At 49.9% G+C, this 23975-nt stretch overlaps 5 protein-coding genes across 5 annotated transcripts; 4 read left to right on the top strand and 1 right to left on the bottom strand.

The window, feature by feature from the left end:
* Positions 1–280: 280 nt before the first annotated feature.
* F5B22DRAFT_204536 (uncharacterized protein) lies at positions 281–1962 on the top strand. The gene is made up of 2 exons (XM_047969632.1): positions 281–869; positions 935–1962. Exons 1-2 carry the CDS (start codon positions 525–527, stop codon positions 1850–1852), a joined length of 1263 nt encoding a protein of 420 aa, XP_047830459.1. The 5' UTR covers positions 281–524; the 3' UTR covers positions 1853–1962.
* A 1121-nt stretch (positions 1963–3083) lies between these two features.
* Positions 3084–4953, top strand: F5B22DRAFT_204499 (globin-like protein). Its single transcript, XM_047969631.1, has 2 exons — positions 3084–3579; positions 3724–4953. The coding sequence occupies exons 1-2, from the start codon at positions 3208–3210 to the stop codon at positions 4564–4566; spliced, it is 1215 nt and encodes a 404-aa protein (XP_047830458.1). The 5' UTR covers positions 3084–3207; the 3' UTR covers positions 4567–4953.
* Positions 4954–7287: 2334 nt separating this feature from the next.
* On the top strand, positions 7288–8343 carry F5B22DRAFT_656339 (uncharacterized protein; the record flags this gene model as incomplete). The annotated part of the gene is made up of 3 exons (XM_047979954.1): positions 7288–7501; positions 7566–8123; positions 8288–8343. The coding sequence occupies 3 exons, from the start codon at positions 7288–7290 to the stop codon at positions 8341–8343; spliced, it is 828 nt and encodes a 275-aa protein (XP_047830457.1).
* Positions 8344–9359: 1016 nt separating this feature from the next.
* Positions 9360–17235, top strand: F5B22DRAFT_647032 (uncharacterized protein; the record flags this gene model as incomplete). Its single annotated transcript, XM_047978812.1, has 5 exons — positions 9360–9819; positions 9941–13085; positions 13147–15392; positions 15494–17065; positions 17177–17235. 5 exons carry the CDS (start codon positions 9360–9362, stop codon positions 17233–17235), a joined length of 7482 nt encoding a protein of 2493 aa, XP_047830456.1.
* A 1408-nt stretch (positions 17236–18643) lies between these two features.
* Positions 18644–21544, bottom strand: F5B22DRAFT_204210 (uncharacterized protein). The gene is made up of 2 exons (XM_047969630.1): positions 20949–21544; positions 18644–20877 (listed from the first exon to the last, which is right to left on the bottom strand). The coding sequence occupies exons 1-2, from the start codon at positions 21234–21236 to the stop codon at positions 19069–19071; spliced, it is 2097 nt and encodes a 698-aa protein (XP_047830455.1). The 5' UTR covers positions 21237–21544; the 3' UTR covers positions 18644–19068.
* Between the last annotated feature and the right edge of the window lie 2431 nt (positions 21545–23975).

Raw genomic sequence — 23975 nt, 5'->3', positions numbered from 1 at the left:
ACAAACACCTTGGAACAATAAAACTTCAAGAATGAGCTACCCGCTTGCTCTGTGCCTTGCGCCATGGGTCGTGACGAGAATGAGATTCCATCAATTACGATCATGCCGTGTGTCCCCTCCCTCCCTACCTAGTAACTACCTTTGAATATATATCATGACCTTTGACCTGTCTAGTCTGGAAGTAGGCAATTGAATCAGATATCACCCCCAATACCTATTACGTGCTGTCTCTCTCTCCCTCTCTCTCTCTATATATATAAATATTCCTATCTTCTCTCATCTCAGGTCCTCTTGACATATACCCCCCTTTAGTCAGTAACAAAGCAGTTCGCCAGTAAATCGACCACGGATGACAACAACCCACTAAACCCTCAACATAATCTTGTCCTAATTATACCTATCTATCTCTCCTCCATAAACTCATATTAGCAAATATATAAGGAAGCTACTGCGTCTCTCCTCGTCTCGAGCTATCAACTCCGACTCATAGGTCCCTCTTCATCACAGATCATAGATCATAGATCATGCTCCCCATAGCAAACGCAAGGCTGCTTCTGCAAGCCCCCTCGCGAATATTATCACGCGTACCGAATGCCGTGCTTCCTCGAAATGCCATAGCAACACGCAATGGCCCAAGGGCTGTACCTGCGCGCCTCTCCTTGGCCGCCCAGCGGGCATCTTTCGCGACCAAACCCCCCGACAACCCATTTCAGGAGGGAATTGACCCGGAAGAGGACCGGAAAATTGCCCAGCGTAAACTCACTCCCCACCCAGAATCCGTAACTATGGATTCGAGTGTTCGTCACATATATGAACCATCTCCTCCGGGAAAGGCGGCCCCGGCGAAGTCTGGCTTGACGGATGATCTAGTAAGTCCTGTTCTCCCGTGTAGATCTCCCCCCTTGATTCTTGAGCTGACCATATAACCCCACAGAAACTCGTACAGGAAACATTTTCTCTTTCCAAAGCCCCCCACGAACCCTACTGGCTAGGAATCGCTGGGACCTTACCTTATCTCGGAACCTCCCTATCTACCGTCTACCTTTCTTGGGTTCTGAATACCCCGTGGCCTGCGCCTTCGGCCTTCACCAATAAACTTCTGATTAGTCAGGAGACAGCACACCAGTTGATGGCCACGCTCGAACCGATTCAACTAGGTTATGGCGCCGTCATTATTAGCTTTCTAGGTGCTGTACATTGGGGCATGGAGTATGCCGCAAAAACATCAGATCATGCCCGAACTCGTTTTCGCTACGGGCTAGGAGTCATGGCCCCGATAGTCGCTTGGCCTACTCTATTCATGCCAGTCGAGTTTGCACTGACATCACAATTCGCCGCTTTTGTAGCACTATATTTTGCTGACACGCGCGCCACAGTGCGCGGTTGGGCTCCAGTGTGGTACAGTACTTACCGCTTCGCGCTTACGGCCGTCGTCGGTGTCGCCATCGCCATCAGCTTAATCGGGCGAGCCAAAGTTGGAGACGCAAGCCCCCGACTCACGGGGCTAAACGAGAAATTTCACGAGCACCGTGGTGAGGAGGATTACACCAAAAAATGGCAAGAGCTGGAGAAGGGGGAGAGAAAGAAAGTAAAGCAACGAGAGGAGGAAGAAAAGAAAAAGAAGGAGGAGGAGGAGAGAAAAAAGAAGGAGGAAGAAAAACAGAAGAAACAGAAAGGGCAAGCAGAAGCGGATAAGAAAGACGGGGAGAAATCTAGCGGAGACAAGGACAAGGGAAAGGAATCTGACAGCGAAGAAAATAGGGATCAAGAGAAGAAGGGAGACGAACAACAAGGTGGCGGGCAAGACAAGAAGAGTGAAGAGAAGAAGAGCGAAGAGAAGGACAGCGAATAGTTACCACGGGGTTGTGATGGCGATTTTAGAGTAGGCTTTCCATCGCCTCAAGCATAATTCAGATATATTAATGCCAGCTTCACTACGTTCAGACACGAAGCTCATCAGCTTCGGCTCTATATTCGATAACTAGTTACAAAATCTGTTTGTTTCTCCAGAGTTCGAAGAGTAGGGATCGCTACGTCAGAGTGGCAGCGAGGACTCTGCCATAAGTAAACCATGTCAAAAGAGTTGGAACTGACAGGCATTCATACACCATTGTTACCGTCCAGCAGCGATCAGATTCTTGGCAACTTGCTCCATGTCATTGTGTTGGCAAAGCATTGGGATTCAAACCATTCAATGTTGAACCCCCAACTTCTCTCTGTCCGTAAGGAACTCAGATAAGTGCGTTGGACGGCGAGCAGGCAGCCCCTCATCATGTTGGTTTCATTGAGCAAGAAGTGCCAGACAAGCAGCAAGTGAGGGACGCGATAGTCAACCAAGAATGACATTAAGCATCTATCTATTCGTCAGTTGGTTGTGATATTGTGGGGGTCTTCTATCTATCATCAACCTCCTCGTTTTCCAAACTCGGGTCTATTTCTGGATCTATGCAACGCGGAGGCAGTGGGGGATTGATTGTCAGACGCGTTATCTCTTCCCCAGACGCTAGATTGCCAATCTTTGCCAAATGTGTGACTCTTCACATGTGCCAACTGGCTGGTTTTCTCTCCACCAACAACCGCAACCAAAAATGCAGGGTTAAACGGGCATCCGAAAACATACCTACCTACTTACTCTACCATAGACGATGCTGGTTGCCTGAACATTGGCAAGAAAGAAAGAAAGAAAGCCGGCAGCACACCGATTTGTGGTCCCCTAGCCCGAGGAACTGCCATACCTGCTCGCTTTCGCTTAGCGGGGGCCCCGTAAGTGTAAGTGTAAGTGTCGGATGGAGCCCGCAAAATAGCACCACCGCGGAGATGTCGAGGTCGTCCAATCCAACCAACCCAAACCCGTCTAATTTTTTTCTCTCTTGCTCGTTTGTGACTCGAACTTTCGACCGAGAATGGCCTGACCCGGCGCTGACTCTCGTGAGCTCTTTGTTAAACATTAGCAAATAATTTTTGGAGAGTTTCCGGCCAGTTCCGAGCAGAACCATGTCAGGGTTCAGTATAAATACTTAACGTGAGCGAAGTGAAGGAACGGGATTGACATGTTTTGATAGAACTTGATAATCACGTAGAGAACGAAGCGAAAACACTGAATCAATTCATCCTTTCTTACTCCAATTTTCACCTCGTCTCTTCATTCATCATCGCCATCCCTCATCCAACCTGTAAATACATCCCCGGGTTATTCATTCGTTGAACATGGCCGCCCCTCTGACACCCGAGCAAATAGCCGTCGTGAAAGCGACGGCGCCGGTGCTCAAGGAGCACGGCGTCACCATCACCAGCCTGTTCTACAAGAACATGCTAGACGCGAACCCGGAGCTCCGCAACGTCTTCAACGAGGCGAACCAGGTCGGCGGCGCGCAGCCACGTGCGCTCGCGGCCGCTGTCTTCGCCTACGCCACCTATGTCGATGATCTCGGCAAGCTAGCCGCCGCCGTCGAGCGCATTGCGCACAAGCACGCTAGTCTCAACGTCCAGCCCGAGCACTATCCCATTGTCGGCAAGTTCCTCCTCGAGGCCGTGGCTAGTGTCTTGGGCGATGCATGCACGCCTGAGATAGCTGAAGCTGTAAGTTGAAACAAGACCTTGGTGAAAGGGAGACAGACGATTTGAGTAGTACTCAAATTTCCCCTTTTTTTTGTGTTCATTCACTTAATCTATCTCATTCGTTCGAATAAAAAAAAAGTATATTCTAACACATGCTCCTAACAGTGGACGGCAGCATACGCAGTCCTCGCCGACATATTCATCAACCGGGAGCAGCAGATCTACGTCGCATTCGAGAACTGGTCCGGCTGGAGACGTTTCAAGATCCAAAAGAAGGTTCCCGAGTCTAGCGAGATCACAAGCTTCTACCTCGCGCCCGAAGATGGCGTGGCTCTCCCTCGGTATCTGCCGGGGCAGTACATCAGCCTGCAGCTGTACATCCCCAAGCTCGGGGTAAGACAGCCCAGACAGTACTCCCTCAGCGACGCTCCAGGGAGTGACTGTTACCGCATCAGCGTCAAGAAAGAAGCCGGCGGCAAGTCTGCCACGGTCCCGGGCTTGATATCCAACATGCTGCACGACGACTTCAACGAGGGCGACGTAGTAGAGCTCACGCACCCGACCGGCGAATTCTTCGTGCGGGTAGAAGAAGAGACGCCCCTCGTGCTCATCTCAGCAGGCGTGGGGATAACGCCCATGGCATCCATCCTCAACAGCGTCGCATCCACGGGGTCCTCGAGGCGCGTCTCTCTCGTCCACGGCGCGCACGGATCCGAAGTCCGCGCGTTCTCAGCCGCCCTCCGAACCGCCGCGGAAAAGCCCAATGTGCAGACCTCCATGTTCCTGTCCACACTCAAACCGAACGAGGTGCAGGGTGTCGACTACGACTTCGAGGGCCGCGTCGACCTCGACAAAGTCGGGTCGGAACGCTTGTTTCTGGACGATGCGGTGGCGAATTACTACGTCTGTGGGCCGACGTCATTCATGGTGGATATCCAGAAGTATCTCGTCGACCATGGGGTGAATGAGGACAGAATTCACCTCGAGATATTTGGTGTCGGAAACTAGTGATTGACACGGGCGTGTATAGAGGCTGAGGGCTGCTGATGTGTGACTAATGTTGGTGTTTCGATTCGTCTGCGATGGACTACGAGTCAAGAAAGGTGTATGATATTGGGATGCTTAGCATGAATTTGGGGGGAGCGTGTGCATGGCTGTAGCGGATGGTGGACTTTTGCAATATGTGTTTCAAGCGAGTTAAACACTTCATGATTATTTTGGTTTTTGGTTTTTTTGGTTCTTTTTTCCAGGCTACACTAGATGAGCGTAGTAGGTAGCATGTGTCTCGCCACGCGAGACCAAACATCCTGTCCCAGGGAATGAATAGAACAATCACCTCTCAAGAGTACAGCGCCAATAGCAGACTTTCATCCCAAATACTGTTGAGCGGGACCTACTTGCGATCTTTGCTTTCCTTAGCTTGTCGTGTGTACCCGAAGTTTACGCCAGAATGGCAACAAATATCGCGTTGCTTAGAAACCTAGGCTATCCGCGACATTGTCACCATCGGCTCGTAAAACAATCTAATCCATCACGGTACGTTATCGGTCTTCATAGTTTCAAGCTCATGCTTTGTGCCATATTGGACACTGATTGGCCACCTAACGAGAGCACGGGGGAGAAGCACAGAGATCCCTCGCAGGGTCCAGTGGGACATCTCTGCGGAACAAAGGTAAGTGTCGCATTTTCAAGCTTACCCAACCGCAGTCCTTGTTTCTAGTTAACTTCGGAATATTTGGGGATGGGCGCATCGTGGCGTGGTTAGGTAGTACCTTCGGTTAACCCAGCGTATTGGGGGTTCGCACTCGTTTGCCCGCTATGTTGTCACTTCTTCGCCTTGTTCATACCCTTGGACTTTTTGAATTAGCACTTGAGGTCGGATAATATAATCAACATGCCTCAGTAAATGCTGCACGAAAAAAAACAAATTTATGTGACTGTCCATCTGCAGCGGTTCTCAGGAATACGATATCATTGTGTAGGCCGACCAAGCAATGAACTCCACCACCACCAGGAGAACTGCGATATGAGTGGCAACTTAACCAATAGAGCTGCTTGACTTATGATCACCTATCCGATCCTGTTCCGTTCAAGGTAGACCATGACGTAACGCATGAGGCTATTACACTTGTTTGCCTAAGGCAGAGATATCTTTCGATAACGAGAGCCAAACTTGCTATCAACCACTGAAGTGACCTGGTACTAGTTGACTGTGAGCTTATCTCAGTATGCCTGGGCCAAGGTAAAGAAAGTAGGCAATGTTGAATTGTATGTTTGCTTGCCACAAGACTGTTACATCTTAGATAAGAAAACTTAAGGTCCGCAGCACAGTGAGAATGTTTCTCCTCAGGTGGCTTTACAGCAGCCCCTTCAGTTTGTTTGCGAGCTATAACTAGAAATGGTCAAGGATCCTGAGGGTGAGATATCCTCTGTAATCCTGATTGGAGGCTCGCCAAACTCTCTCTCGAAATGAAGCACCCGAAGTTACTTTTTATCAAGGAACACAATCTTCTGAGCACATGTTTTACTGTGGTGCAGACCGGCCAAGATCAGGTGGCACGACATCGGTGCTGTATTACATCATCAATGCACGGTGAGAGAGACCGTTATCCTTCTGTGTTTTGTACCCCTGGTTGATACTAGAGGTACCATTGAGCGTGCTGAGGATACTGAAATTGTCAGTGTGCTAATGGAATCCAGGCTTTCAGATCTTGTAGAACAGGTGTTCCCAGATAAACGCACACTATGTGCCCGACCTTTCTCGTGATGCTTATGTATGCACAGCCCGAGAATCAAGATTATCGTGATGGCAATTGTCACGGCAATGTGAATCAGATACCCGAAGCCTCAGACCTGCCTCATCGGGGCCTCCCATGGCTCATAATATGGCCCTGTGAGTCCTTGAACCTGATATCGGTATATTCCCCCTTTGAGTAACACCATTACTGAAACGAACTGGTGAATCTGCCATTGAAAGGCATCCACCTTTCGGCATTAACAAATCACAACTAGATCATGCGGTTGTTATCTCAGACCCAGTTCCCCTAAGGCTCGGGACAACCGATTTGTCCCAATCCAAGACAACGTAGAAACAAACTGGCTCCCACTACCCAGTGATACATTCAGGTACAATCTGACCCTTGTTCCAATGCTTATGTGGCTGCAGGCACGACTCGACTCCGGGAAAGAAAGCTATTCTATAGTGTCAAAGGCTAAGAGTCAACTGTACAATCTACAAGTAAGCTTCGATAAAGAAGGGCAACTAAATAAACTAGCCATTGTATGGGCGCTATTTTTCATCTAAGGCCTTGCCTCTGGAGCAGACGGTGTACTGTATTAGGTTACCTCAAGTTTGCCTTAGGCTACCAAAAACTGTGATATCGTCGGGCCCCTGTCTTTCAAGAAGATAGTTTGCTTCCTCATTTTCCCTCTCCTACGTAAATTTGAAGAACAGATAGCTTCCAGGTGGATCACTCAAGGCATCCACATCCACGTAAATCGGTCCCTGGCACTGAATATTGTTCAAAATAATCGAAACAAGAAGAATTATTACAGTCTATCTAACTCACCAACCTACTCAGCCTACTCAAGTGGAATATCAGGGATAAAAGTTAGTATGCACCTTGAAAACTTGCAGAGAAACCGGCTCTAAAGTGTAGGACTGCCAGACTCATACCCCAAGGACTACACTCCATGAGAGAAATTAGATAGTCCCATGTGCTCACGACTATGGAGACACCAAAACGAAAAGCTTGCGACCGGTGCCATGGCTTGAAGTTGCGTTGCCGACGACTTGATAACGAACAGTGTGAGAGATGTTTGAAGGCCAACCAGACATGCACTTCCAGCCCGTCCCTTCGGTACTATAAGAAGAAAGATTGGCGTGGACGAGCAGCTAAAGATATCAAAAGGCCACTTCAGATACGGCCTGGTCCTGTTGAAGGTTGGTGGCGTCTTTAGGAGTATCTATACCATCCATGCCTTCTACGAAGCCTAATATGTTATAGACAACGGAGCTGCACCCCCTCCCCCTCGACAAGAAAAAGTGTTGTGTGACTGGATGTCTCATTCGGAGCAAGCTCCCGCCACATCGAACTCCTTCGACGGACCTCAAACAGACAAACATATTGCGGATCTTCCGAGTGTACATAGCTCAGGACAAGACTTCACGCCATACCAGTATCAATCAGTCTTCGAATCTCAAGATATCAATCTAACAAATCAGGGAGACTCTGAGAGGGCCCCAAAGATTGGTCTTGCAGATGGAGCGGAACTGGGATATCTAGAGCTTTGCCTACCATTCTCCAGCTTAGAATACAACGAGCTTCAGAACACAGCCCGCTCGGACCAAGTAAAACAGACCCTTCTAGGATACTTGTCTGAACTGAATCTAGCACATGATGCTTGTCAGGCCCTGCAGAGAGACACCACGTGCAGCCACGCAAATATGGGCGACTTCGAGGTAAAAATGGTAGATGGTACACGTGCTGCCCTACCACGGCTGTCCATTAAGGAGCTTTTCCAACTATCCCAAAGATTCTCCTCAACCCTACATATGATGGCGAGTACGGGGATACTCACAGCCTATCAGATAGATCCATCATTACCCGTTTTGGTGTATTCACGCTTGCAGGAAGTCCATCACATACTTTTGCAGCTTATTTCCAAATCCTTACAGCTATCAAAGAATGCCATAGCTCGTATAATAACTCAACCTAACCCGATCTAGTCCAGGCGAACTACTGGAGTGTGGACAACAAAGAAGGAAGGGTGGTCCGGGCGTAGATTGCTGGAGAATGAGAGAGATGAACACAGAAACGGGAGATAGTCTGAAGAAATGAACTTGATGAGGAACTTGTTGAGTTAAGTGGGAAGTTTCATTGGGTACTCGGTAGTCGCAGTCTCATTAGTCACTGTACAATTATGCTGTCACGGGTTGTATCAAAACAAGGCATTGCTTGTGTAGTTACAAACATCCTCTTTCATTGTTGAGGACACAAAAGAAAGATTACGTAGTTATCTTCTCAACGACCACCGGTACAATGGTAATGTAATGGCAGCTTAGTGTCAATGCTGAAGTCTTTGTATTCCCCATGACGTTTTCCTCCAACACAACACCACAAGGTCGGCGTTGTCAGTTACTGTTGTCCAGTCTCTGGAGGACAGTGAGCTGTTGACACAAGATACCCGACATCCGAAAGGAGTTGATGAGACAGATGTGATAGCACACAGGCTCGGGGCCGAAGTCACTTCAGACTGTCCCTCGACATTGACCATGTACCTTGAACACTCAGTTCCGTATAATCACGCTAGCAGCCCATTGTTTCCGAATAACCGCTTCATTAACTGGCTGAGGTACCTGCCCCATCCGCCTGGGAAGGAACCCATCCATCGTCGACCTTACCGGCGCTCTTAACTCAAACCCACACACTCTGCCCTCATTACCGGCGTCAAGCCCACTAAAATTTATTTGCGTAATTTACCTACAAAACCTTGACTCCCAGGACAGCTTCACCTTGTTCTCTTCATCTTTCTGCCTTCACCCTTCACCCTCACTCTTCACTCCTCAACCTTTCAAACTTCACCTTGGTTCTCAACCATTAATCTACACTTAATTGTTTCTTCAACAACACCTTGACACTTAGGTGAAGCTGTCTTCTGCTTTTTGCCTTCACCCTGATACTCAACGTGCATCACCCTACACATTTCACACATCTTCTTCCAATTCCAGTTGTAAATCGCTTCCACAATCTTGTTAACAACACCTAATTCATCCAATCACCCTTTCTCTCCCGCCTGGCATGGCGTATATAGTAGATCGGCAAGAGCCAATCGCCATTGTTGGAGCCAGCTGTCGGTTCGCTGGCGATGCAACCTCTCCCTTAAAACTCTGGGATCTTCTGTGCAAGCCATTTGACCTTTCACGCGAGGTTCCTCCAGAGAGGTTCAGCGCCAAGGGATTCTATCACAAAGATGGAGAGTACCACGGCACCACCAATTGCATCAAGGCGTATTGGCTGAATGAAGACTGCCGGGCCTTTGATCCAGGCTTCTTTAACATCACCCCCAAAGAAGCGGAAGCCATGGATCCGCAGCAGCGCCTCTTGCTAGAAGTTGTCTTCGAGGCCATGGAGTCTGCAGGCTTCCCCCTTTCCCAGTACAGCGGTAAACGTGTTGGTGTCTTTGCAGGGTGCATGACGCAAGACTACGAAGTCCTCTCTTCACGCGACGAGCTCACAACTTCTCAGTACTTCGCTACAGGTTAGTTCTCTGGAATCATTTATCCTCTCCTTAGGCATATTTCGTTCTCTGCATACTCCCGAAATAGGAGCTGAAACTCTTCCCTATCCGGCAATTACTGACTTCAGCTCGTGTAATAAAGGAAACTCGCGAGCCATGCTGTCCAACCGCATCTCATACTTCTTCAACTTCCAAGGCCCTTCTATGACCATTGACACGGCATGCAGCTCCAGTCTTGTGGCCCTACACCAGGCCGTGCTAAGTCTGCGTGAGGGCGATTGCTCAATGGCGTGTGTGGCGGGTGCCAACATGATGCTCACACCAGAGCAGTTCATTGTTGAGTCTGCACTGCACATGCTGAGCCCTTCAGGGAAATGCCACATGTGGGACACTAGAGCTGATGGCTACGCCCGCGGTGAAGGCTTTGCGGTGTTGCTTGTTAAGCGGCTTTCTCATGCTATTCGAGATGGTGACAAGATCGAAGCTGTCATTCGTGCAACTGGCTCCAATGCGGATGGTCGAACCGCTGGCATCACTATCCCTAATCCTCAAGCTCAAGCAGCACTCATTCGGAGCACTTATAAGAAAGCAGGTCTTGATCCCAAGAATCCATCTGACCGGTGCCAGTACTTTGAGGCGCATGGCACAGGTACTAAGGCTGGCGACCCGCGTGAAGCTGCTGCGATCCATGAGGCTTTCTTTGGCAACAGTGAGCCCAAGTCAAAGGCTGTGCAGTCTTCGCATAATCCTGAACAAAAGATGCTTGTTGGGTCGATCAAGACAGTAGTTGGACACACCGAAGCTGCTGCCGGTCTTGCAGGCGTGCTCAAGATAGTCTGGAGTATCAATCATGGACTTGTACCGCCGAATTTGCATTTCGAGCATCTGAACCCGGAGGTGAAGCCCTTTTACACACACCTCCAGATCCCCACTGTCTTGACGCCTTGGCCGGATCCTCCTCCGGGTCAACCTCGCAGAGCCAGTGTTAATTCTTTCGGCTTTGGCGGTGCCAATGCACATGCCATCATTGAGTCTTACATCCCTGAAGTCCGCCCTGTCGTCTTAGCCACACCGCTTGAACTTGCAGCAATTGGCTGCTGCCCTGAGCAAGCCACCACCCGCGTCTTGGCACCACAGCCACAGCTGAGTGCCTCTGCCAGCCCAGATCCCTTTCATCTGCCCCTTGTCATCTCTGCAGCTTCTCACAAGTCTTTGCGAGATCTTGTTCAGTCCTATAGAAAATACCTGGACGAGAACGACGTTGATGTACACCATTTGTCATGGCATCAGTTCTCACGATGCACTGGTCTCCCGTACCAAGTTGCTTTCTCTGCGGCAACAAGGCCCGATGCTCTGCGTGCCTTGGATTCTCTCCTGCCCTCCAATGGGTCAGCGATTCCTCCTGAGCGCATCAGCCGATCTCAGGTTTCAGATGCACCTCTGCGAATCTTGGGGATCTTCACAGGCCAAGGGGCACAATGGGCCACTATGTCCAGGACTCTGTTGCAGCAAAACAGCGTCTACCGCAACACCATCCGCAAGCTCGACGGCGTTCTCACGTTTTGCCCTCAACCGCCCTCATGGACCTTGGAGGATCATATCATGGCTGACAAAGATGAATCGTGCATTGATGAAGCAGCTGTCTCGCAGCCTGTTTGCACCGCCCTGCAGATTGCACTTGTTGACTTCCTACGAAGCATTGGTATCGACTTCCATACCGTGGTTGGACACTCATCTGGGGAGATCGCTGCCGCGTACGCTGCAGGGCGGATTTCTGCAAAAGACGCCATCTTGATCTCTTATCACAGGGGCATGGTTGCACATCTTGCTCGTGGCGCGGATGGCCAAAAGGGTGCCATGTCAGTGGCTCGCATGTCAGAGCGTGAAGCTACCAGTCTTTGCCGTCGTTTTGCTGGCCGCATATGCGTTGCAGCAAGCAATAGTCCAAACAGTGTAACGCTCTCAGGTGATATTGAGTGCATTCGCTTAGCCCATGACCAGCTGAAAGAGAACCGGACAGCATCAAAGATTTTGCAAATTGACACCGGTTATCATTCACATCACATGCATCAACCCGCTGAACAATACACCGTGGCGCTTTCAGAAAACAACATCTCTTCCAGTCCAAAAGGGAATGGAATCGTTTGGATCTCAAGTGTGAAGGGCCGTTCTCGCATCACACAGGATTTGGACATTGGATATTGGGCAGACAACATGGTCAATCAGGTCGAGTTCACCCAGGCCGTCAAATATGCACTGTCTCAGTCTGGCAGTGGCTTTGATTGCGCCATAGAAATTGGTCCACACCCTGCACTGCAGTCTTCTGTCTCGGAGACTGCCAAACCTCTCGGCCGTACCATTCTGTACACCAGCCCCTTGAACAGGACGAAAGACAGCAGCGTCTCGGTTTCAAACTTCTTGGAGTTCATTTGGTCGAACTTTGGATCCTCAAAGGTCGCGTTGGGTACATACATCGAACAGTCCCCTGTCCCAGATGTGGTCAACTCAAGATTGACAGATATCCCGTCATATCCTTTTGATCACTCTGCCAGCTATTGGCGAGAGTCACGCATTAGCCGCCAATATCACCACAAGACTGAAGTCCCTCATGAGCTTTTGGGTGTTCGGTGCCGAGAGGATAATATATATGAGATGAAATGGCGGAATATTCTGAAGATTGAAAAGCTCCCATGGCTGGGGCATCACCAGTTTCAGGGCCAGGCACTGCTACCTGCCTCTGCCTATTGTATCATGGCACTTGACGCGGCACGAGCTTTCCTTGCAGGCCGACCCGCATCCTTGGTCGAACTTCGAGATATCGAGATCCTGAGTGGCATTGCCCTTGATCGAGACTCTGCCGGTGTTGAAACCCTCTTTACCCTAACGATGTCTGATGGGGACAAGGAGTTGTCCAATCTCAACGGTACCTTTTCCTTGTATTCATGTTCTCCCGATGGCGCGACCAAGATGAAGAAGGACGCCACCGGATCGTTGCACATTGTTTTAGGCGAGCCATCTTTGGAGGTTTTGCCACTTCGGCAACCGTCTCTGTCCGAGACATCAGCTGCTGACGCTGAAGTTTTTTACGAGACAATGAATAAAGCTACTGGCCTTCTATATACTGGTCCTTTCAGGGCTCTAGATACAATTCACCGTCGCTATAGATATTGTTGTGCGACCCTTGGTCGTTTCCACTCTGATGACACTACCAAGCTGGGCATCAGTCCAGCAACGCTCGATGCTTGTTTCCAGACTGCATTTTTGGCCTACGCCTATCCGGGAGATGGGTAAGCCAGACACAGTATCACTTCGCTAATGGCTGTCATACTAACATACGTGTTTCAACAGGTCATTTTGGACGTCTTTCCTGCCAACGGGAATTCGCCGAATCAAATTCAATCTTGCCACACTGGCTAATGCTGATCCCAAAGGTTCGCTGACAGTTGATACGAATATGGTCCGTTGCATGCCACCGACCGAAGCATCTCGTGCATCGATTGCGATTGACAGTGCTATCTTCAACAATGCTGGAGAAGCAGAGATCCATGTCGAAGACCTTGTTGTTCGCGCCTTGGCCGACACTAACCCAAAAGACGATTATGAACTATACCTCCATACGGTGATGGATATTGATCCCGCTGATGAGATTGTTCCGCCCGACGATGCTGTCTCAGCTGAAGATAGTAACCTTTTGGCTGAGAATTGTCGGAGAATCACTTCTTTCATTCTCGACTATCATGTTGCGGAGAATAGCCCTAAAGCAACCAAGGGATCATTGGTCGAAACCCAGGAGGCCATTGATACCATGATCCGCAACTCGCATCATAGCGATTATTTGGCACATATCAAGGAAGCTGGACAACTAGACGTAATCCGACTATCTGAAGCACTACCATCTATTCTGAAGGAGGCCCGCCAAGTTTCCCTGTTCCGAAACCACTTGGGTCGCATTGTGAAGCAGGTCGTTCATCGATATCCATGGATGAACATTCTCTACATGCCCACTAAGCAGTTTGACCTTACTCGGATTATACTGGATACCATTGGTGGCTCCTATCAGTCTTTCACTTTGGGTGTCAGCGGAGGAACTCCGTCCTCTGCAAGCCCACGCCTGGGAACTCAGCCATCCGAAAGTTTCCAGGAGCTAGACATCAACACCTTGGGTCAGCCGGGAACTCAGATTGGATCCGAAGTATTGTTAGATCTCGTGATTCTTCCAACCACGCTGCTAGGCTACGATGATATGACCAAGGCCTTGGAAGGTATCAGTCGTGCAATGAAGCAGGGTGGCTTTCTGATTCTGATTAATCCAAACGTCGCCATACTCAACACCCAGCCAGGAACACGCTCTGGCGACGGCACCAATCGTCCTCCAACACCACCAGAATGGCCTGATATCCTCGACGCTTATGGCTTCACTCGACAAGCCCGGAACTCTGACCACTACCACCGAGCGGGCTACGTACTCGTGCGGCAATTAGGTGAACGGAGGTCATTCAAATTTCCGGTGCAGGTGGATGGTAGTACCACTGTTACTGAAAATCTACTCTTTCTCCGGAGCGCCTCTGGGAAAGATGATAGTCAGCTGGTCGCTGGCCTCCAGGGCCGGATTTCACCCCACTGTAGCCATGTTACGTCCCGCTCACTCTACGAGGTGACCACACAAGAATTGGAGGATTGCACTGCTGTCATCGTGCTGGCTGACCTCAGCGAGCCGGTCATGTCGAACATGACCCAACACACAATTAGCCAGTTTCAAATCCTCTTCCGGCCTGCCATGACAGTACTCTGGGTGACATGCGATGCACGAAGCGGAAACCCAGAGGCCGCAGCCAGTTTTGGATTTTTACGGACTATGGTGGCAGAGGTGCCCAATCTGAAACTACAAGTGCTGGACCTCGACCCCAATGACGTTGAGTCTCCAGTGGACAGAATATCTTCAGCCTTTTATCAACTAGTCTTTTCTAAAAAGGACATATCTAACAAGTCTATGTGGACTTTGGAGCATGAGATTCACATGGAAAATGGACGACGCCTGATCCCTCGTGTGATGCCTTGGACACAAGCCAATGACAGAGTCAACGCTCTTCGTCGCATGGTCACGGTACCCGTGAATACCATCCAACAATATATCGAGCTCGCACCAAAAGTCCTCCCGAACGACACCATCTGCTTCTCACTCAACCACATTGAACAGAGTCCTCGTCAACACTTACCGCCAGGCAGTGCGATGATTCGAGTAGATTACAGTTCAGCTCTGCCACTCAAGCTATATAACGACATTTCTCGCTACGTATGCGTAGGACACAATTGCTACACGGGCAAGCGGGTGATAGCCTTGTCGAACACGAACTCGTCGTATATCGCATCTCCGCCCTCAATAGCTATGACCTTAGAAGGAGACAAGCACCAGAGCCTGACCGTACTTCATGAACTTATCCGATGCATCACGGCTTTGACAAGTGTGTCTATTGTCTCACCTGACCATCCAATTGTGCTCATCGATCCCGATGTAGAGTTTGCAAATCAGCTGATAGCTCTCGCGTCGGAAAGCCATAAAGTCATCATTGTGGGAACATGCTGCAATGAACACGGTAAGTCGTCTCCATCCCATCTTACAGTGAATTCAGATCTCTTTACCTATGATATACACCCAGTATGGAGGGGAGCTGGCTAACATTTTTGATTTGTTTAGATAAAGCACGGTATACGAAGATACTGGAATGCGATAAACTTCGTCGCTATGTGTCCGTCTGCCTACATCCGCAGTGCTTGTTGGGAGATTTGAAGCACGCCTTTCCACAGCGTGGTACCATCTTCAACTTTCTGCCAGATGATCACCAGCTAACTAGACGAATCATGGCGTCGATTTCGAACGAATGTGCCATCTATACCGGTTTCACCACATTCGTCTTGAAAGCACTACTGCACAATGAAGACCTCCCGGTGCTCAGCTTCGCATGGAATATGGCTTTGCGCTCCGTTGCACGACGATCTTTGGAGAATGCTCAGGAACCTCGGGAATCTGATCTCATTACTACAGTCTCACTGCGAGAGCTGCAGTCGCGCGCAATGAGTGCGCAGTCATTCCAGATTGTTGACTGGAATCGGGACAGTCATGTCCTTCGCTCGATCAACCACACCGTCGATGGGCCCCTCGTCTCCTCCAATAAGACCTACTATCTGTTTGGTATGACCCGCGACTTTGGCCACAGTATCTGCCGCCTCTTACTCGAGCAAGGAGCAAGAAGTATCGTTCTAGCTAGCCGAAACCCAGACACCTCCTTGAACTGGGTCACTGAGCTTAACGCTATATATGCCGCGGACATCCGAATCAAAAGAGCCGACGTGACAAACATAGAAAGTCTTCACGCGTTAAAGAAAGACACCGCCAAAACCATGCCACCTGCGGGCGGCGTCGTGAATGGCGCCATGGTGCTAGACGATTGCCTGTTCGCGCAGATGACCATCGAGACATGGAATCGAGTGCTGCACCCAAAGACAATCGGCTCAGCGAACTTAGACACGGTGTTCTCGGAGCCTGACCTCGACTTCTTCATCATGACGTCGTCGTTCGCCGCCATCGGTGGACACGCAGGGCAATCCAATTACGCGGCCGCCAACATGTACATGAACGGCCTGGCCGCTCAGCGACGCAAGCGCGGTCTGGTTGGAATGGCACTCAACATCGGCGTTATCTACGGTCTCGGCTTACTCCAGCGCGAGAAGACGTATCTATACGCCGGACTCGAGAAGGACGGATACCCGCCCATCTCGGAGCGCGACCTGCATCACATGTTCCTGGAGGCCGTCGTGGCAGGTCGGCCCACAACGGACGGGGATTGCGCGAAATATCACCAAGAGCACGTCCCATTCGACATTACTACTGGACTGCGACGGTTCCGTCGGGGGTCACCGCAGCCGCTTCACTGGCACGAAGACCTGCGATTCGGACACTTCGCGATGCGACCCGAGGCAGATTCCGCAAACGTGGACAGCACAAACAATACCAAGAGGAGCCTTCAGGAGGAGCTCGCATGCCTCTCGCATAATGAGGCCGTGGCGAACGCCATCAGCGCCGCGCTAGAGCAGAGACTGCGCGCGCTCATGCAGCTCCCCGACAGCATGGCCATCGACATGCACAGCAGCCCGATGGATCTCGGCCTCGACTCGCTGACGGCCGTGGAGGTGCGCACCTGGTTCAACAAGAGCCTCGGTCAGGATTTCGCCGTTATGAAGATTATCAACGCGACTAGTATCCTGCAGCGTAAGTTTTCCCTTCTCTTTTTCCCTCTTAGCTCCATAACATACCCACCATACCATCCTATCTTACCTTATATACATCTTGTGATGTGTGCTAACCAGGGACTTTCAACAGTGTGCAACGACTGCGCAGAGCATATCCTAGCCCTTCGTGCCGACAAAAACAAGGCGTAGGCGAAGATCGACGGACACTATGTCTCTTTGAGTTGAAAATGAGGAAAATGAAAATTAGGAGAGTCGGACATGGCAGGGGATCAAGATTGGAGCATGGAATTGAGAGGATGGGAAAATGGAGAATGGATCCGTCACGTTTGCGCACTAATTATACGCCTCGGTGCTTCTCTTCTTGCTTTGCACGATAAGATGCGATTTTTTCACTTTCTGGTCTGACACCTCAGCTTAGACGCTATAGAAGGTTAGAGCAAAAACCGGCTTCTGCTGCGAGATTGATAATGCCATACATACCCAGTCTAGAATTAGACTAGATGCTAGAGTAGTTAATGTAAACCAAACAAAAAAAAAAAAAAAGACCGCGCGAGTGAAATGAAAGAGAGTGTGAGATGACGTAATACGTCGAGCGGTACCTACCTACCTACCTACCTGAATTTAGTTTGAGGTATTGAGACAAGTATCGCGGGATTGAAATCCCACTCCCGGGCTGTTGATGCTGAATCTACATGTAGTATCACAGCGCATCAGCAACCTAGGCACGGTGAAGAACATTGAACAACAGGAGCTGAACAGACGTCTTTTACATTTGACTTTCTTATCTTCTGTCTTTCCTGACAAATCGGACGAGAAGAGTTCCTAGGTACGTACCTAGTCCCGGTCTATATGATATAGCCTCATACAAAGAATATCCTCACCCATCCTTCCGTCCCATCATATCATTAATACCATGTCGATTTGACACGGGGTGTGATCAAATATCTCATCCGTCATTAGTAACCTTTCCCAACCCACAATAAATGCCCCTTCCCACACCCTTTTCTTTCATAGATAGGTATCCAATAGGTAACCGTAACTCCACGCTAAAAGAAAACCCAACTCAGTCTACAGGTCCCATCACCACCGTCCCAACACATCATCAATTGAGAAAAAAAAAACCAAAAAAAAAAAAAAAAAACTTGAAACCAAAAAGAACACCTTCCCCATGAATGATGCCGGCCTAGATAATAATGCTGTTCCCTCTTCCCCTGATGATGTAGATGTAGATAAACTCCTTAAATTCCAACAATTACATGCTCGACATGAATGAAGCGGGGGAAAAGAGTAGAAGAGAGGGAAAGTCTACCACATTATTCGTTCAGGCTTTGCCACTTCTTTGTTTCCGTGTCCTCGTGAGAGGAAATCCTTTTCGTGTCCGCCAAGTAAGCCGTAATTTAATGACTCGGGGCGTAAATATATGTAGATAAAGTAAGTAATTTTCGCCCGCGGTTTTGAAGGGCATCATTAACGTTTTTTTGAATTTGTACAGGTTCAAAGAATTGCTGCCGCGGGCATTCGCTGGGGCAGGCGATCCAAGCTCGCAGGGGTCTTGGCGGAAACGTATCCTCACAATCCAAAATTTTTTGTATCTTTTCTTTCTTTCTCGCTCTGCCTCTGCAGTTTTGATTGTGAGTCAAAATGATAGAATACCGCGCAATGAAATGGCCAGGGACATGCGAAGGTTATAAATGTGAATAAGTGAGTCGGTCGGAATGGAAATAACAATCGTGATGGTAGCGAGAAGGGGAGTAAAAGGAGGGAAACAGTGAAAATAGCCGCCGTCAGTCAACCCAAGCTTCTACGAATTGACGACGATTCTAGAAAGAGCTGGAAATCAAATGATAAGTAAACAAGAAGCAAAGATGGCTATTTTGTCTGGTTCCCGTCGCCTGTTGTGTCTTCGTCTTCAGTTTTGTTGTTGTCATGAGAAGGTGATGACGGTTTAGTGAATGCTTGTCTACACGAAAAAAAGAAAGTGTTTTTGGTGACAGTCAAGGCGTGAACTATATGCAATGTGAATTATGCAGTATACTGGTAGCTGACCTCGTCAAACTGGTGTTGTTGCGTATCGTTGAAGACGGTCAAGGGTGTCACTGTAGCCGACGACGACAAGGCTGAGCTTAGCGGGTTCATGTGATCTATTGTCGAAAATGCTGTCACGTCCGCGTTGAAAGCTAGAGGCATATTTGTAGGGCCATTGAAGGAGAAGTCCGCTGATGAGAGGGGCATCGCTTCCATATATGCTAGACCTGCTACGTTCATTGCATTGATTGTGATGGGGTTTGCAAAATTGTAGTCAAGGTTGGCGATCCCAGGGGAGCCGAAGCTTGAGGATGAGGTGGCGGCGATGTTAGGACTTACTTCGCCTTCGCCGAAGTACGGCTGGACACTGTCAATCTCTTCGTCGATATCGTCTTCTTCCTTGGGCTGCTGCTCGTCTTGCCGCACGTATATCTCTCGCATCCAGTTCTTCAGCTCGTGCATAGAGGGCCAATCGCCGCCACCTTTGCCACCTCGCTTATCCTCATCGGCGCCATTTGTGCCGGCATTCTTATTCTTACAACGGGAGGGCTTCTCTTTGAAATGCGTGCGCCTGAGGTGTGCCGCTGCGTTGTAATATGCCCCGTATTTCTTTTGTGCTTTGCATGCCTTGCATTTGGATAGCGGGTTTACAACCTGAACATTGACAGGTAGACCAAGCTCTTGCGGATCCACACATATAAATTTCTTAACAAGCATTTGATGTTTAGCATCCTTATGACGGCGTAGTTCATGTTCACCTCGAAATCCTTCTCTATGCTCGTCGCACAGATCACAAAACACCTTGGGTTGCCTTGGTCGAACATACTTCGTTTTGGTGATAGCGGCTTTACCGTCATTCTTCTCGTCCAAGGGCGGCTCAGCTTTGCTCTCGTCGATCGACGGTTTTGGCTTCAGAGGTGCGTTAAGGGCCCGATGGTTCTGCGCCTTCAAAGTCACTTTGGCACGAGCACTGAGCGACGAGGATGTCGACTTGGCGCTAGCGACGCTCGTGCTTGAGAGCGATCGTTCCATATCTGGGGATACCAATAGCCCGTCATTGGGCGTCGACGACGCATAAGACTCTCTCGTAAATGTTTCTAAGCTCGAACCGACAGCAAAGAGGGCATCCTCGTGAGAGGATGGTTTTCCTAGATACGATTCGTCGTACTCGAGAGCCTGCTGTGAGGGGGAATAGGTATCTTGGCCGTGCGACATCTGGGAGCCCACCTCGATCATTCGTACTCCTCCTGCAATAGAGGGGCTGTCAAACTGACTATTCTGTCGCGTCATCGGAGCGGTGTTGTCATAGGTAGGGCAAGATGTCATAGAGCCACAAACACTCATATTAGGGTTGGGGGCATCCATGTCGCCGGGGTAGGAGGTGCCAGAGAAGGGGGTAATGAAATCAGATGATGCATCTTCGTGTGCCGCCAACCAAACAGCAGGGTCGACGAGAACGCCTGTGGGAAGAGATCCCATGTCAGCAAGAGTGAACATCCCATGCTGCTGGTGCTGGTTGCCCACAGGGACCTGTTGTTGTATCAGGTTGCTAATGGGTTGTGATGTTATTTGACTACCGTGAACTATGTAGTTGCCTTGCTCTGTATATCTTGCTTGCTGTTTGGTCGGCTGAAATGCCGGGAGTGGTGATACAGGCGTATTACCAGTGAACGGTCCAGCGGACCTGATAGACAAGTTTGAGGCAGCACGATCCATCTTCTGTGACGAGGGAGCCTGCTGGGACATGGTGCGCGGTCGTTTCACAGCATAAGGGTAAGGTTCGTCACCATTTTGATATTGATGCTGCTGTTGATGCTCGTCAGTATCGGTGGTCAAGACTTGGTGATAGAATACTTGGGATTACATAGGGGTCTTACTGAGGCTCGGGAATCGACATGACGGCGACTATGACACTTGCTGCCAGTGTTGCCTGGCGAGACGACTCTATGATTTACAGATACAGCAGACAGTTGGATGTCACCATGTGCATCAGTAGAATGCTCTGTGATATCTGGGCTCGATAAGAGGGTTGATTGCGGCTGGTGGGCTGAACTCTTTAATTGGGAGATCTGTTGTCTCGCCAACTCAAGGTCTTGTTCCTTACTTTTGAGCAGTGCTCGCAAGCGTTGAATCTGGAGCTGCTCTGAATTTGGAAGTGGATTCATGACGCCGGTTTGTTCACCTCATCTAGGTTCAACAAGAGCTATATTCGAGAGGGCTAGGCAGAGGAGATCTATTGTCGCTTCACTTTCTCTGTTCTTTTGTCTGTGGTTACCGGTAATTCTTCCACGGTGTAGCACTACTTTCTGGAGAGAATATGGAAAGAGTGGATAACGACAGCGACAACAACAGCAGGAATCAAGTGCTCTCGTCTGTGCGGGTTTACTTCGCAGCAAGGATGGAATCCCTGCGGGTGCGAATGGATCAAGGAAGGCGATGAGGGGGAGAGAAAGAGACACGAACATCTGCTCCAGGCGGGATGACGGCGACGATGGCCTCGACGAGAAGCAGGCGCGTTAAGTACAACCAGTCAGTCTAGTGTGAGGCTTTGGCGCATGCGTGGCGGTGGGCCATGTATGCAGGCCCTTCACGTTTCCCACTGGGGCCAGAGATCCATCTAATTTATAAATTATAAAGCTCAGATCAGTCGCTTGGCTTTGGAAGTTCAGAGAAGTTGGTCAGCTGGGGGGAGCCGGGGGCAGACGGGGGGAGAGATGCCGGGGGGCCTTGTAGCGTCAGCACCATGAACTGGGTCACGTCAAGAATGTCAACCGCAAACACGCTAGCGCTTCCGAATGGTGGTTGGGTACATCATGCCGCTTCGACGTGTTTGGCCATCGAGTCCAGCTAGGCCGCTACGCACCAAGACCGTACAAGCTGTGATTTGCGTTGATTGCTCGAGGGGAGGCGGTGCTGCGTATCCCGGCGGCTCGACGTGTAGCTCGCGGTAACGCTCAAGGTGCAGAACAGGCTTACTTAGAGGCAGAGTGACGGAGACGGGGAGAAAAGGTGGTGTGCCATGTCTCGATGGTGCGAAGCCACGATGAGCACTGCTCTGACTCTTTCCATGTACGTATAGGTAGAGTAGGTAGCATGCTTTGTGCATTCATGCATGCACTCTACTGGTGATGGTGTGTAGCTTGCCTCGAATAGGAATCTTACGGTCCTGCATCGTCAACACGCAGCTTTTACAGAGGCGCATGCTGCCGCGATGCGTATGCCCAATGCTATGGCGCTGGATAGAAGATGGGGAGATAGCGTTTCGAGAGACCAGGTCATGATATCAGTTCTATACCCCTCCGCAGTGGTCTAACATAGGAGATTATGAAGAGGAAGAGGAGCTAGCTCACGGGTAGCGATTTGTACTTGGACCCGACGACAGGCTCAATGGATTGGAAATTCCATATCGCCCAGGTTGAGCATTTGGCCTAGGGAGCAATGACGAATTGATGCCTGACTCCTCTCATATGGCAATTGAGTCAGTTGGCAAATGTCTCTGTCTTTCTGTATGTCTGTCACCTGTGAGCAAAGTGCAAATCGAAACTATCTAGTTGCAGACTCAATCGGTCGAATGCGAGCGTCGGAGAGAAACAGATGGCCAAAACTGCAAAGGCCATGTTCGAGGGCCTATCAGACTGTCAAGGTGTCGTTGAGCAAAGTGCTAGAAGCAATATTCCATCACACTCTGCAGCGCTTCTGGCGAATGGCATTCGTCCAACGAAGAACGAAGGGGGCAGGACCTGCAAGGAGAGCCTCGTGGCCATCGTCTTTCTCGAGGAAAGATGCATGACATGGGCTCTGAACCCGGGGGTCTCCAGGGAGCCTAGTCCCTGTCTGGGCTGGATCTTAGCGAATTCGGGACGGTGCCGCGGGTAGCCAAGGCGAGCCAAGGAGAGCCAGGTTGTATGCTGCGATGAGTTGTCCCAATCTTCTAGTCTCCAAATCCCAATCTCCCAAAGTGAGGCGAGCCCCACGAAAAGCTGTTGAATGGCTGTCGATGTCTGTGAGTCGACAGTGGGCCACACGATCCTTCTTAGCCATAGGTATGCTTACAGTAGTCCCACGGACTAACAGGATTCCAGAATGACTCGTTATTGCGGTTTTGGGTGGTTTCGTAGCCGCACACTATTTACAAGTACCGTAAACTAGAGCGACCTCTTCTCTCCACAGTTGCCCGTTGCTTGTTTGGATACTTCAGCACAGCCAACCAGAGCACAATGGAGGCACCAGTGATGGCTCGGAAGGGAAAGTATCTCTGTGTCACGGGTCTAGCGTTGCCTGCACTGCAACGCTTGGGGTGTAAGCCAACAAATACCTACTACTTGTGTAGATGCATGCTGCTTCTGCTTTCCCATCAGGTCAGCTTGCCCGGCTTCGCCCGAATTCAATACGATTTCGAAACTATTCGGAACCGTTGATGCTTGGACAGCTATTAGACTTGAGACAGCCGTCTTCACACGCTAAAACGGTCATCCCAAGAGCTTTGCTAGTAGTCAATGCAAGTCATCGAAGTGGGTTGGCGAGCTAGCCATGGGAGGAAGGAGGCAGTAGTGACAGAAAACGGGAAGGGAAAACGAAGAGTCAAGCCTGATCGATTCTAACTAGCGCGTCGCCTGATACGCTTCCAACGGCGTCGGTGAGGAAAAGAGTAAAGGGCGAGGGATGAGAGGCGATGGGCCAATACATAGGCTGTGTGTAAGAAGCCGGGCGTAGCTAGGGTTGAACAAGAAATCCCATAGAGATGCCTCCCTAGGTGCCGGGCGTTTCCGTCATCCAAACCACAACAACCAACCAACTACCAGTCTACTAAAACCCCAAACGCAGCAACGGGTTGAAGCTGCAGCTTGCTCTAAATATGATGGTCGCACACGCAGTTGTACGGGCCTGCCTGGACAACTGAGCAA

The sequence above is a fragment of the Xylaria bambusicola genome (assembly GCF_022495145.1).
Source record: "Xylaria bambusicola strain CBS 139988 unplaced genomic scaffold F5B22scaffold_23, whole genome shotgun sequence".
Classification (NCBI taxonomy): Eukaryota; Fungi; Ascomycota; class Sordariomycetes; order Xylariales; family Xylariaceae; genus Xylaria; species Xylaria bambusicola.
The sequence above is the reverse complement of the archived record's forward strand: the minus strand, read 5'-3'. Positions and strand labels throughout refer to the sequence as shown.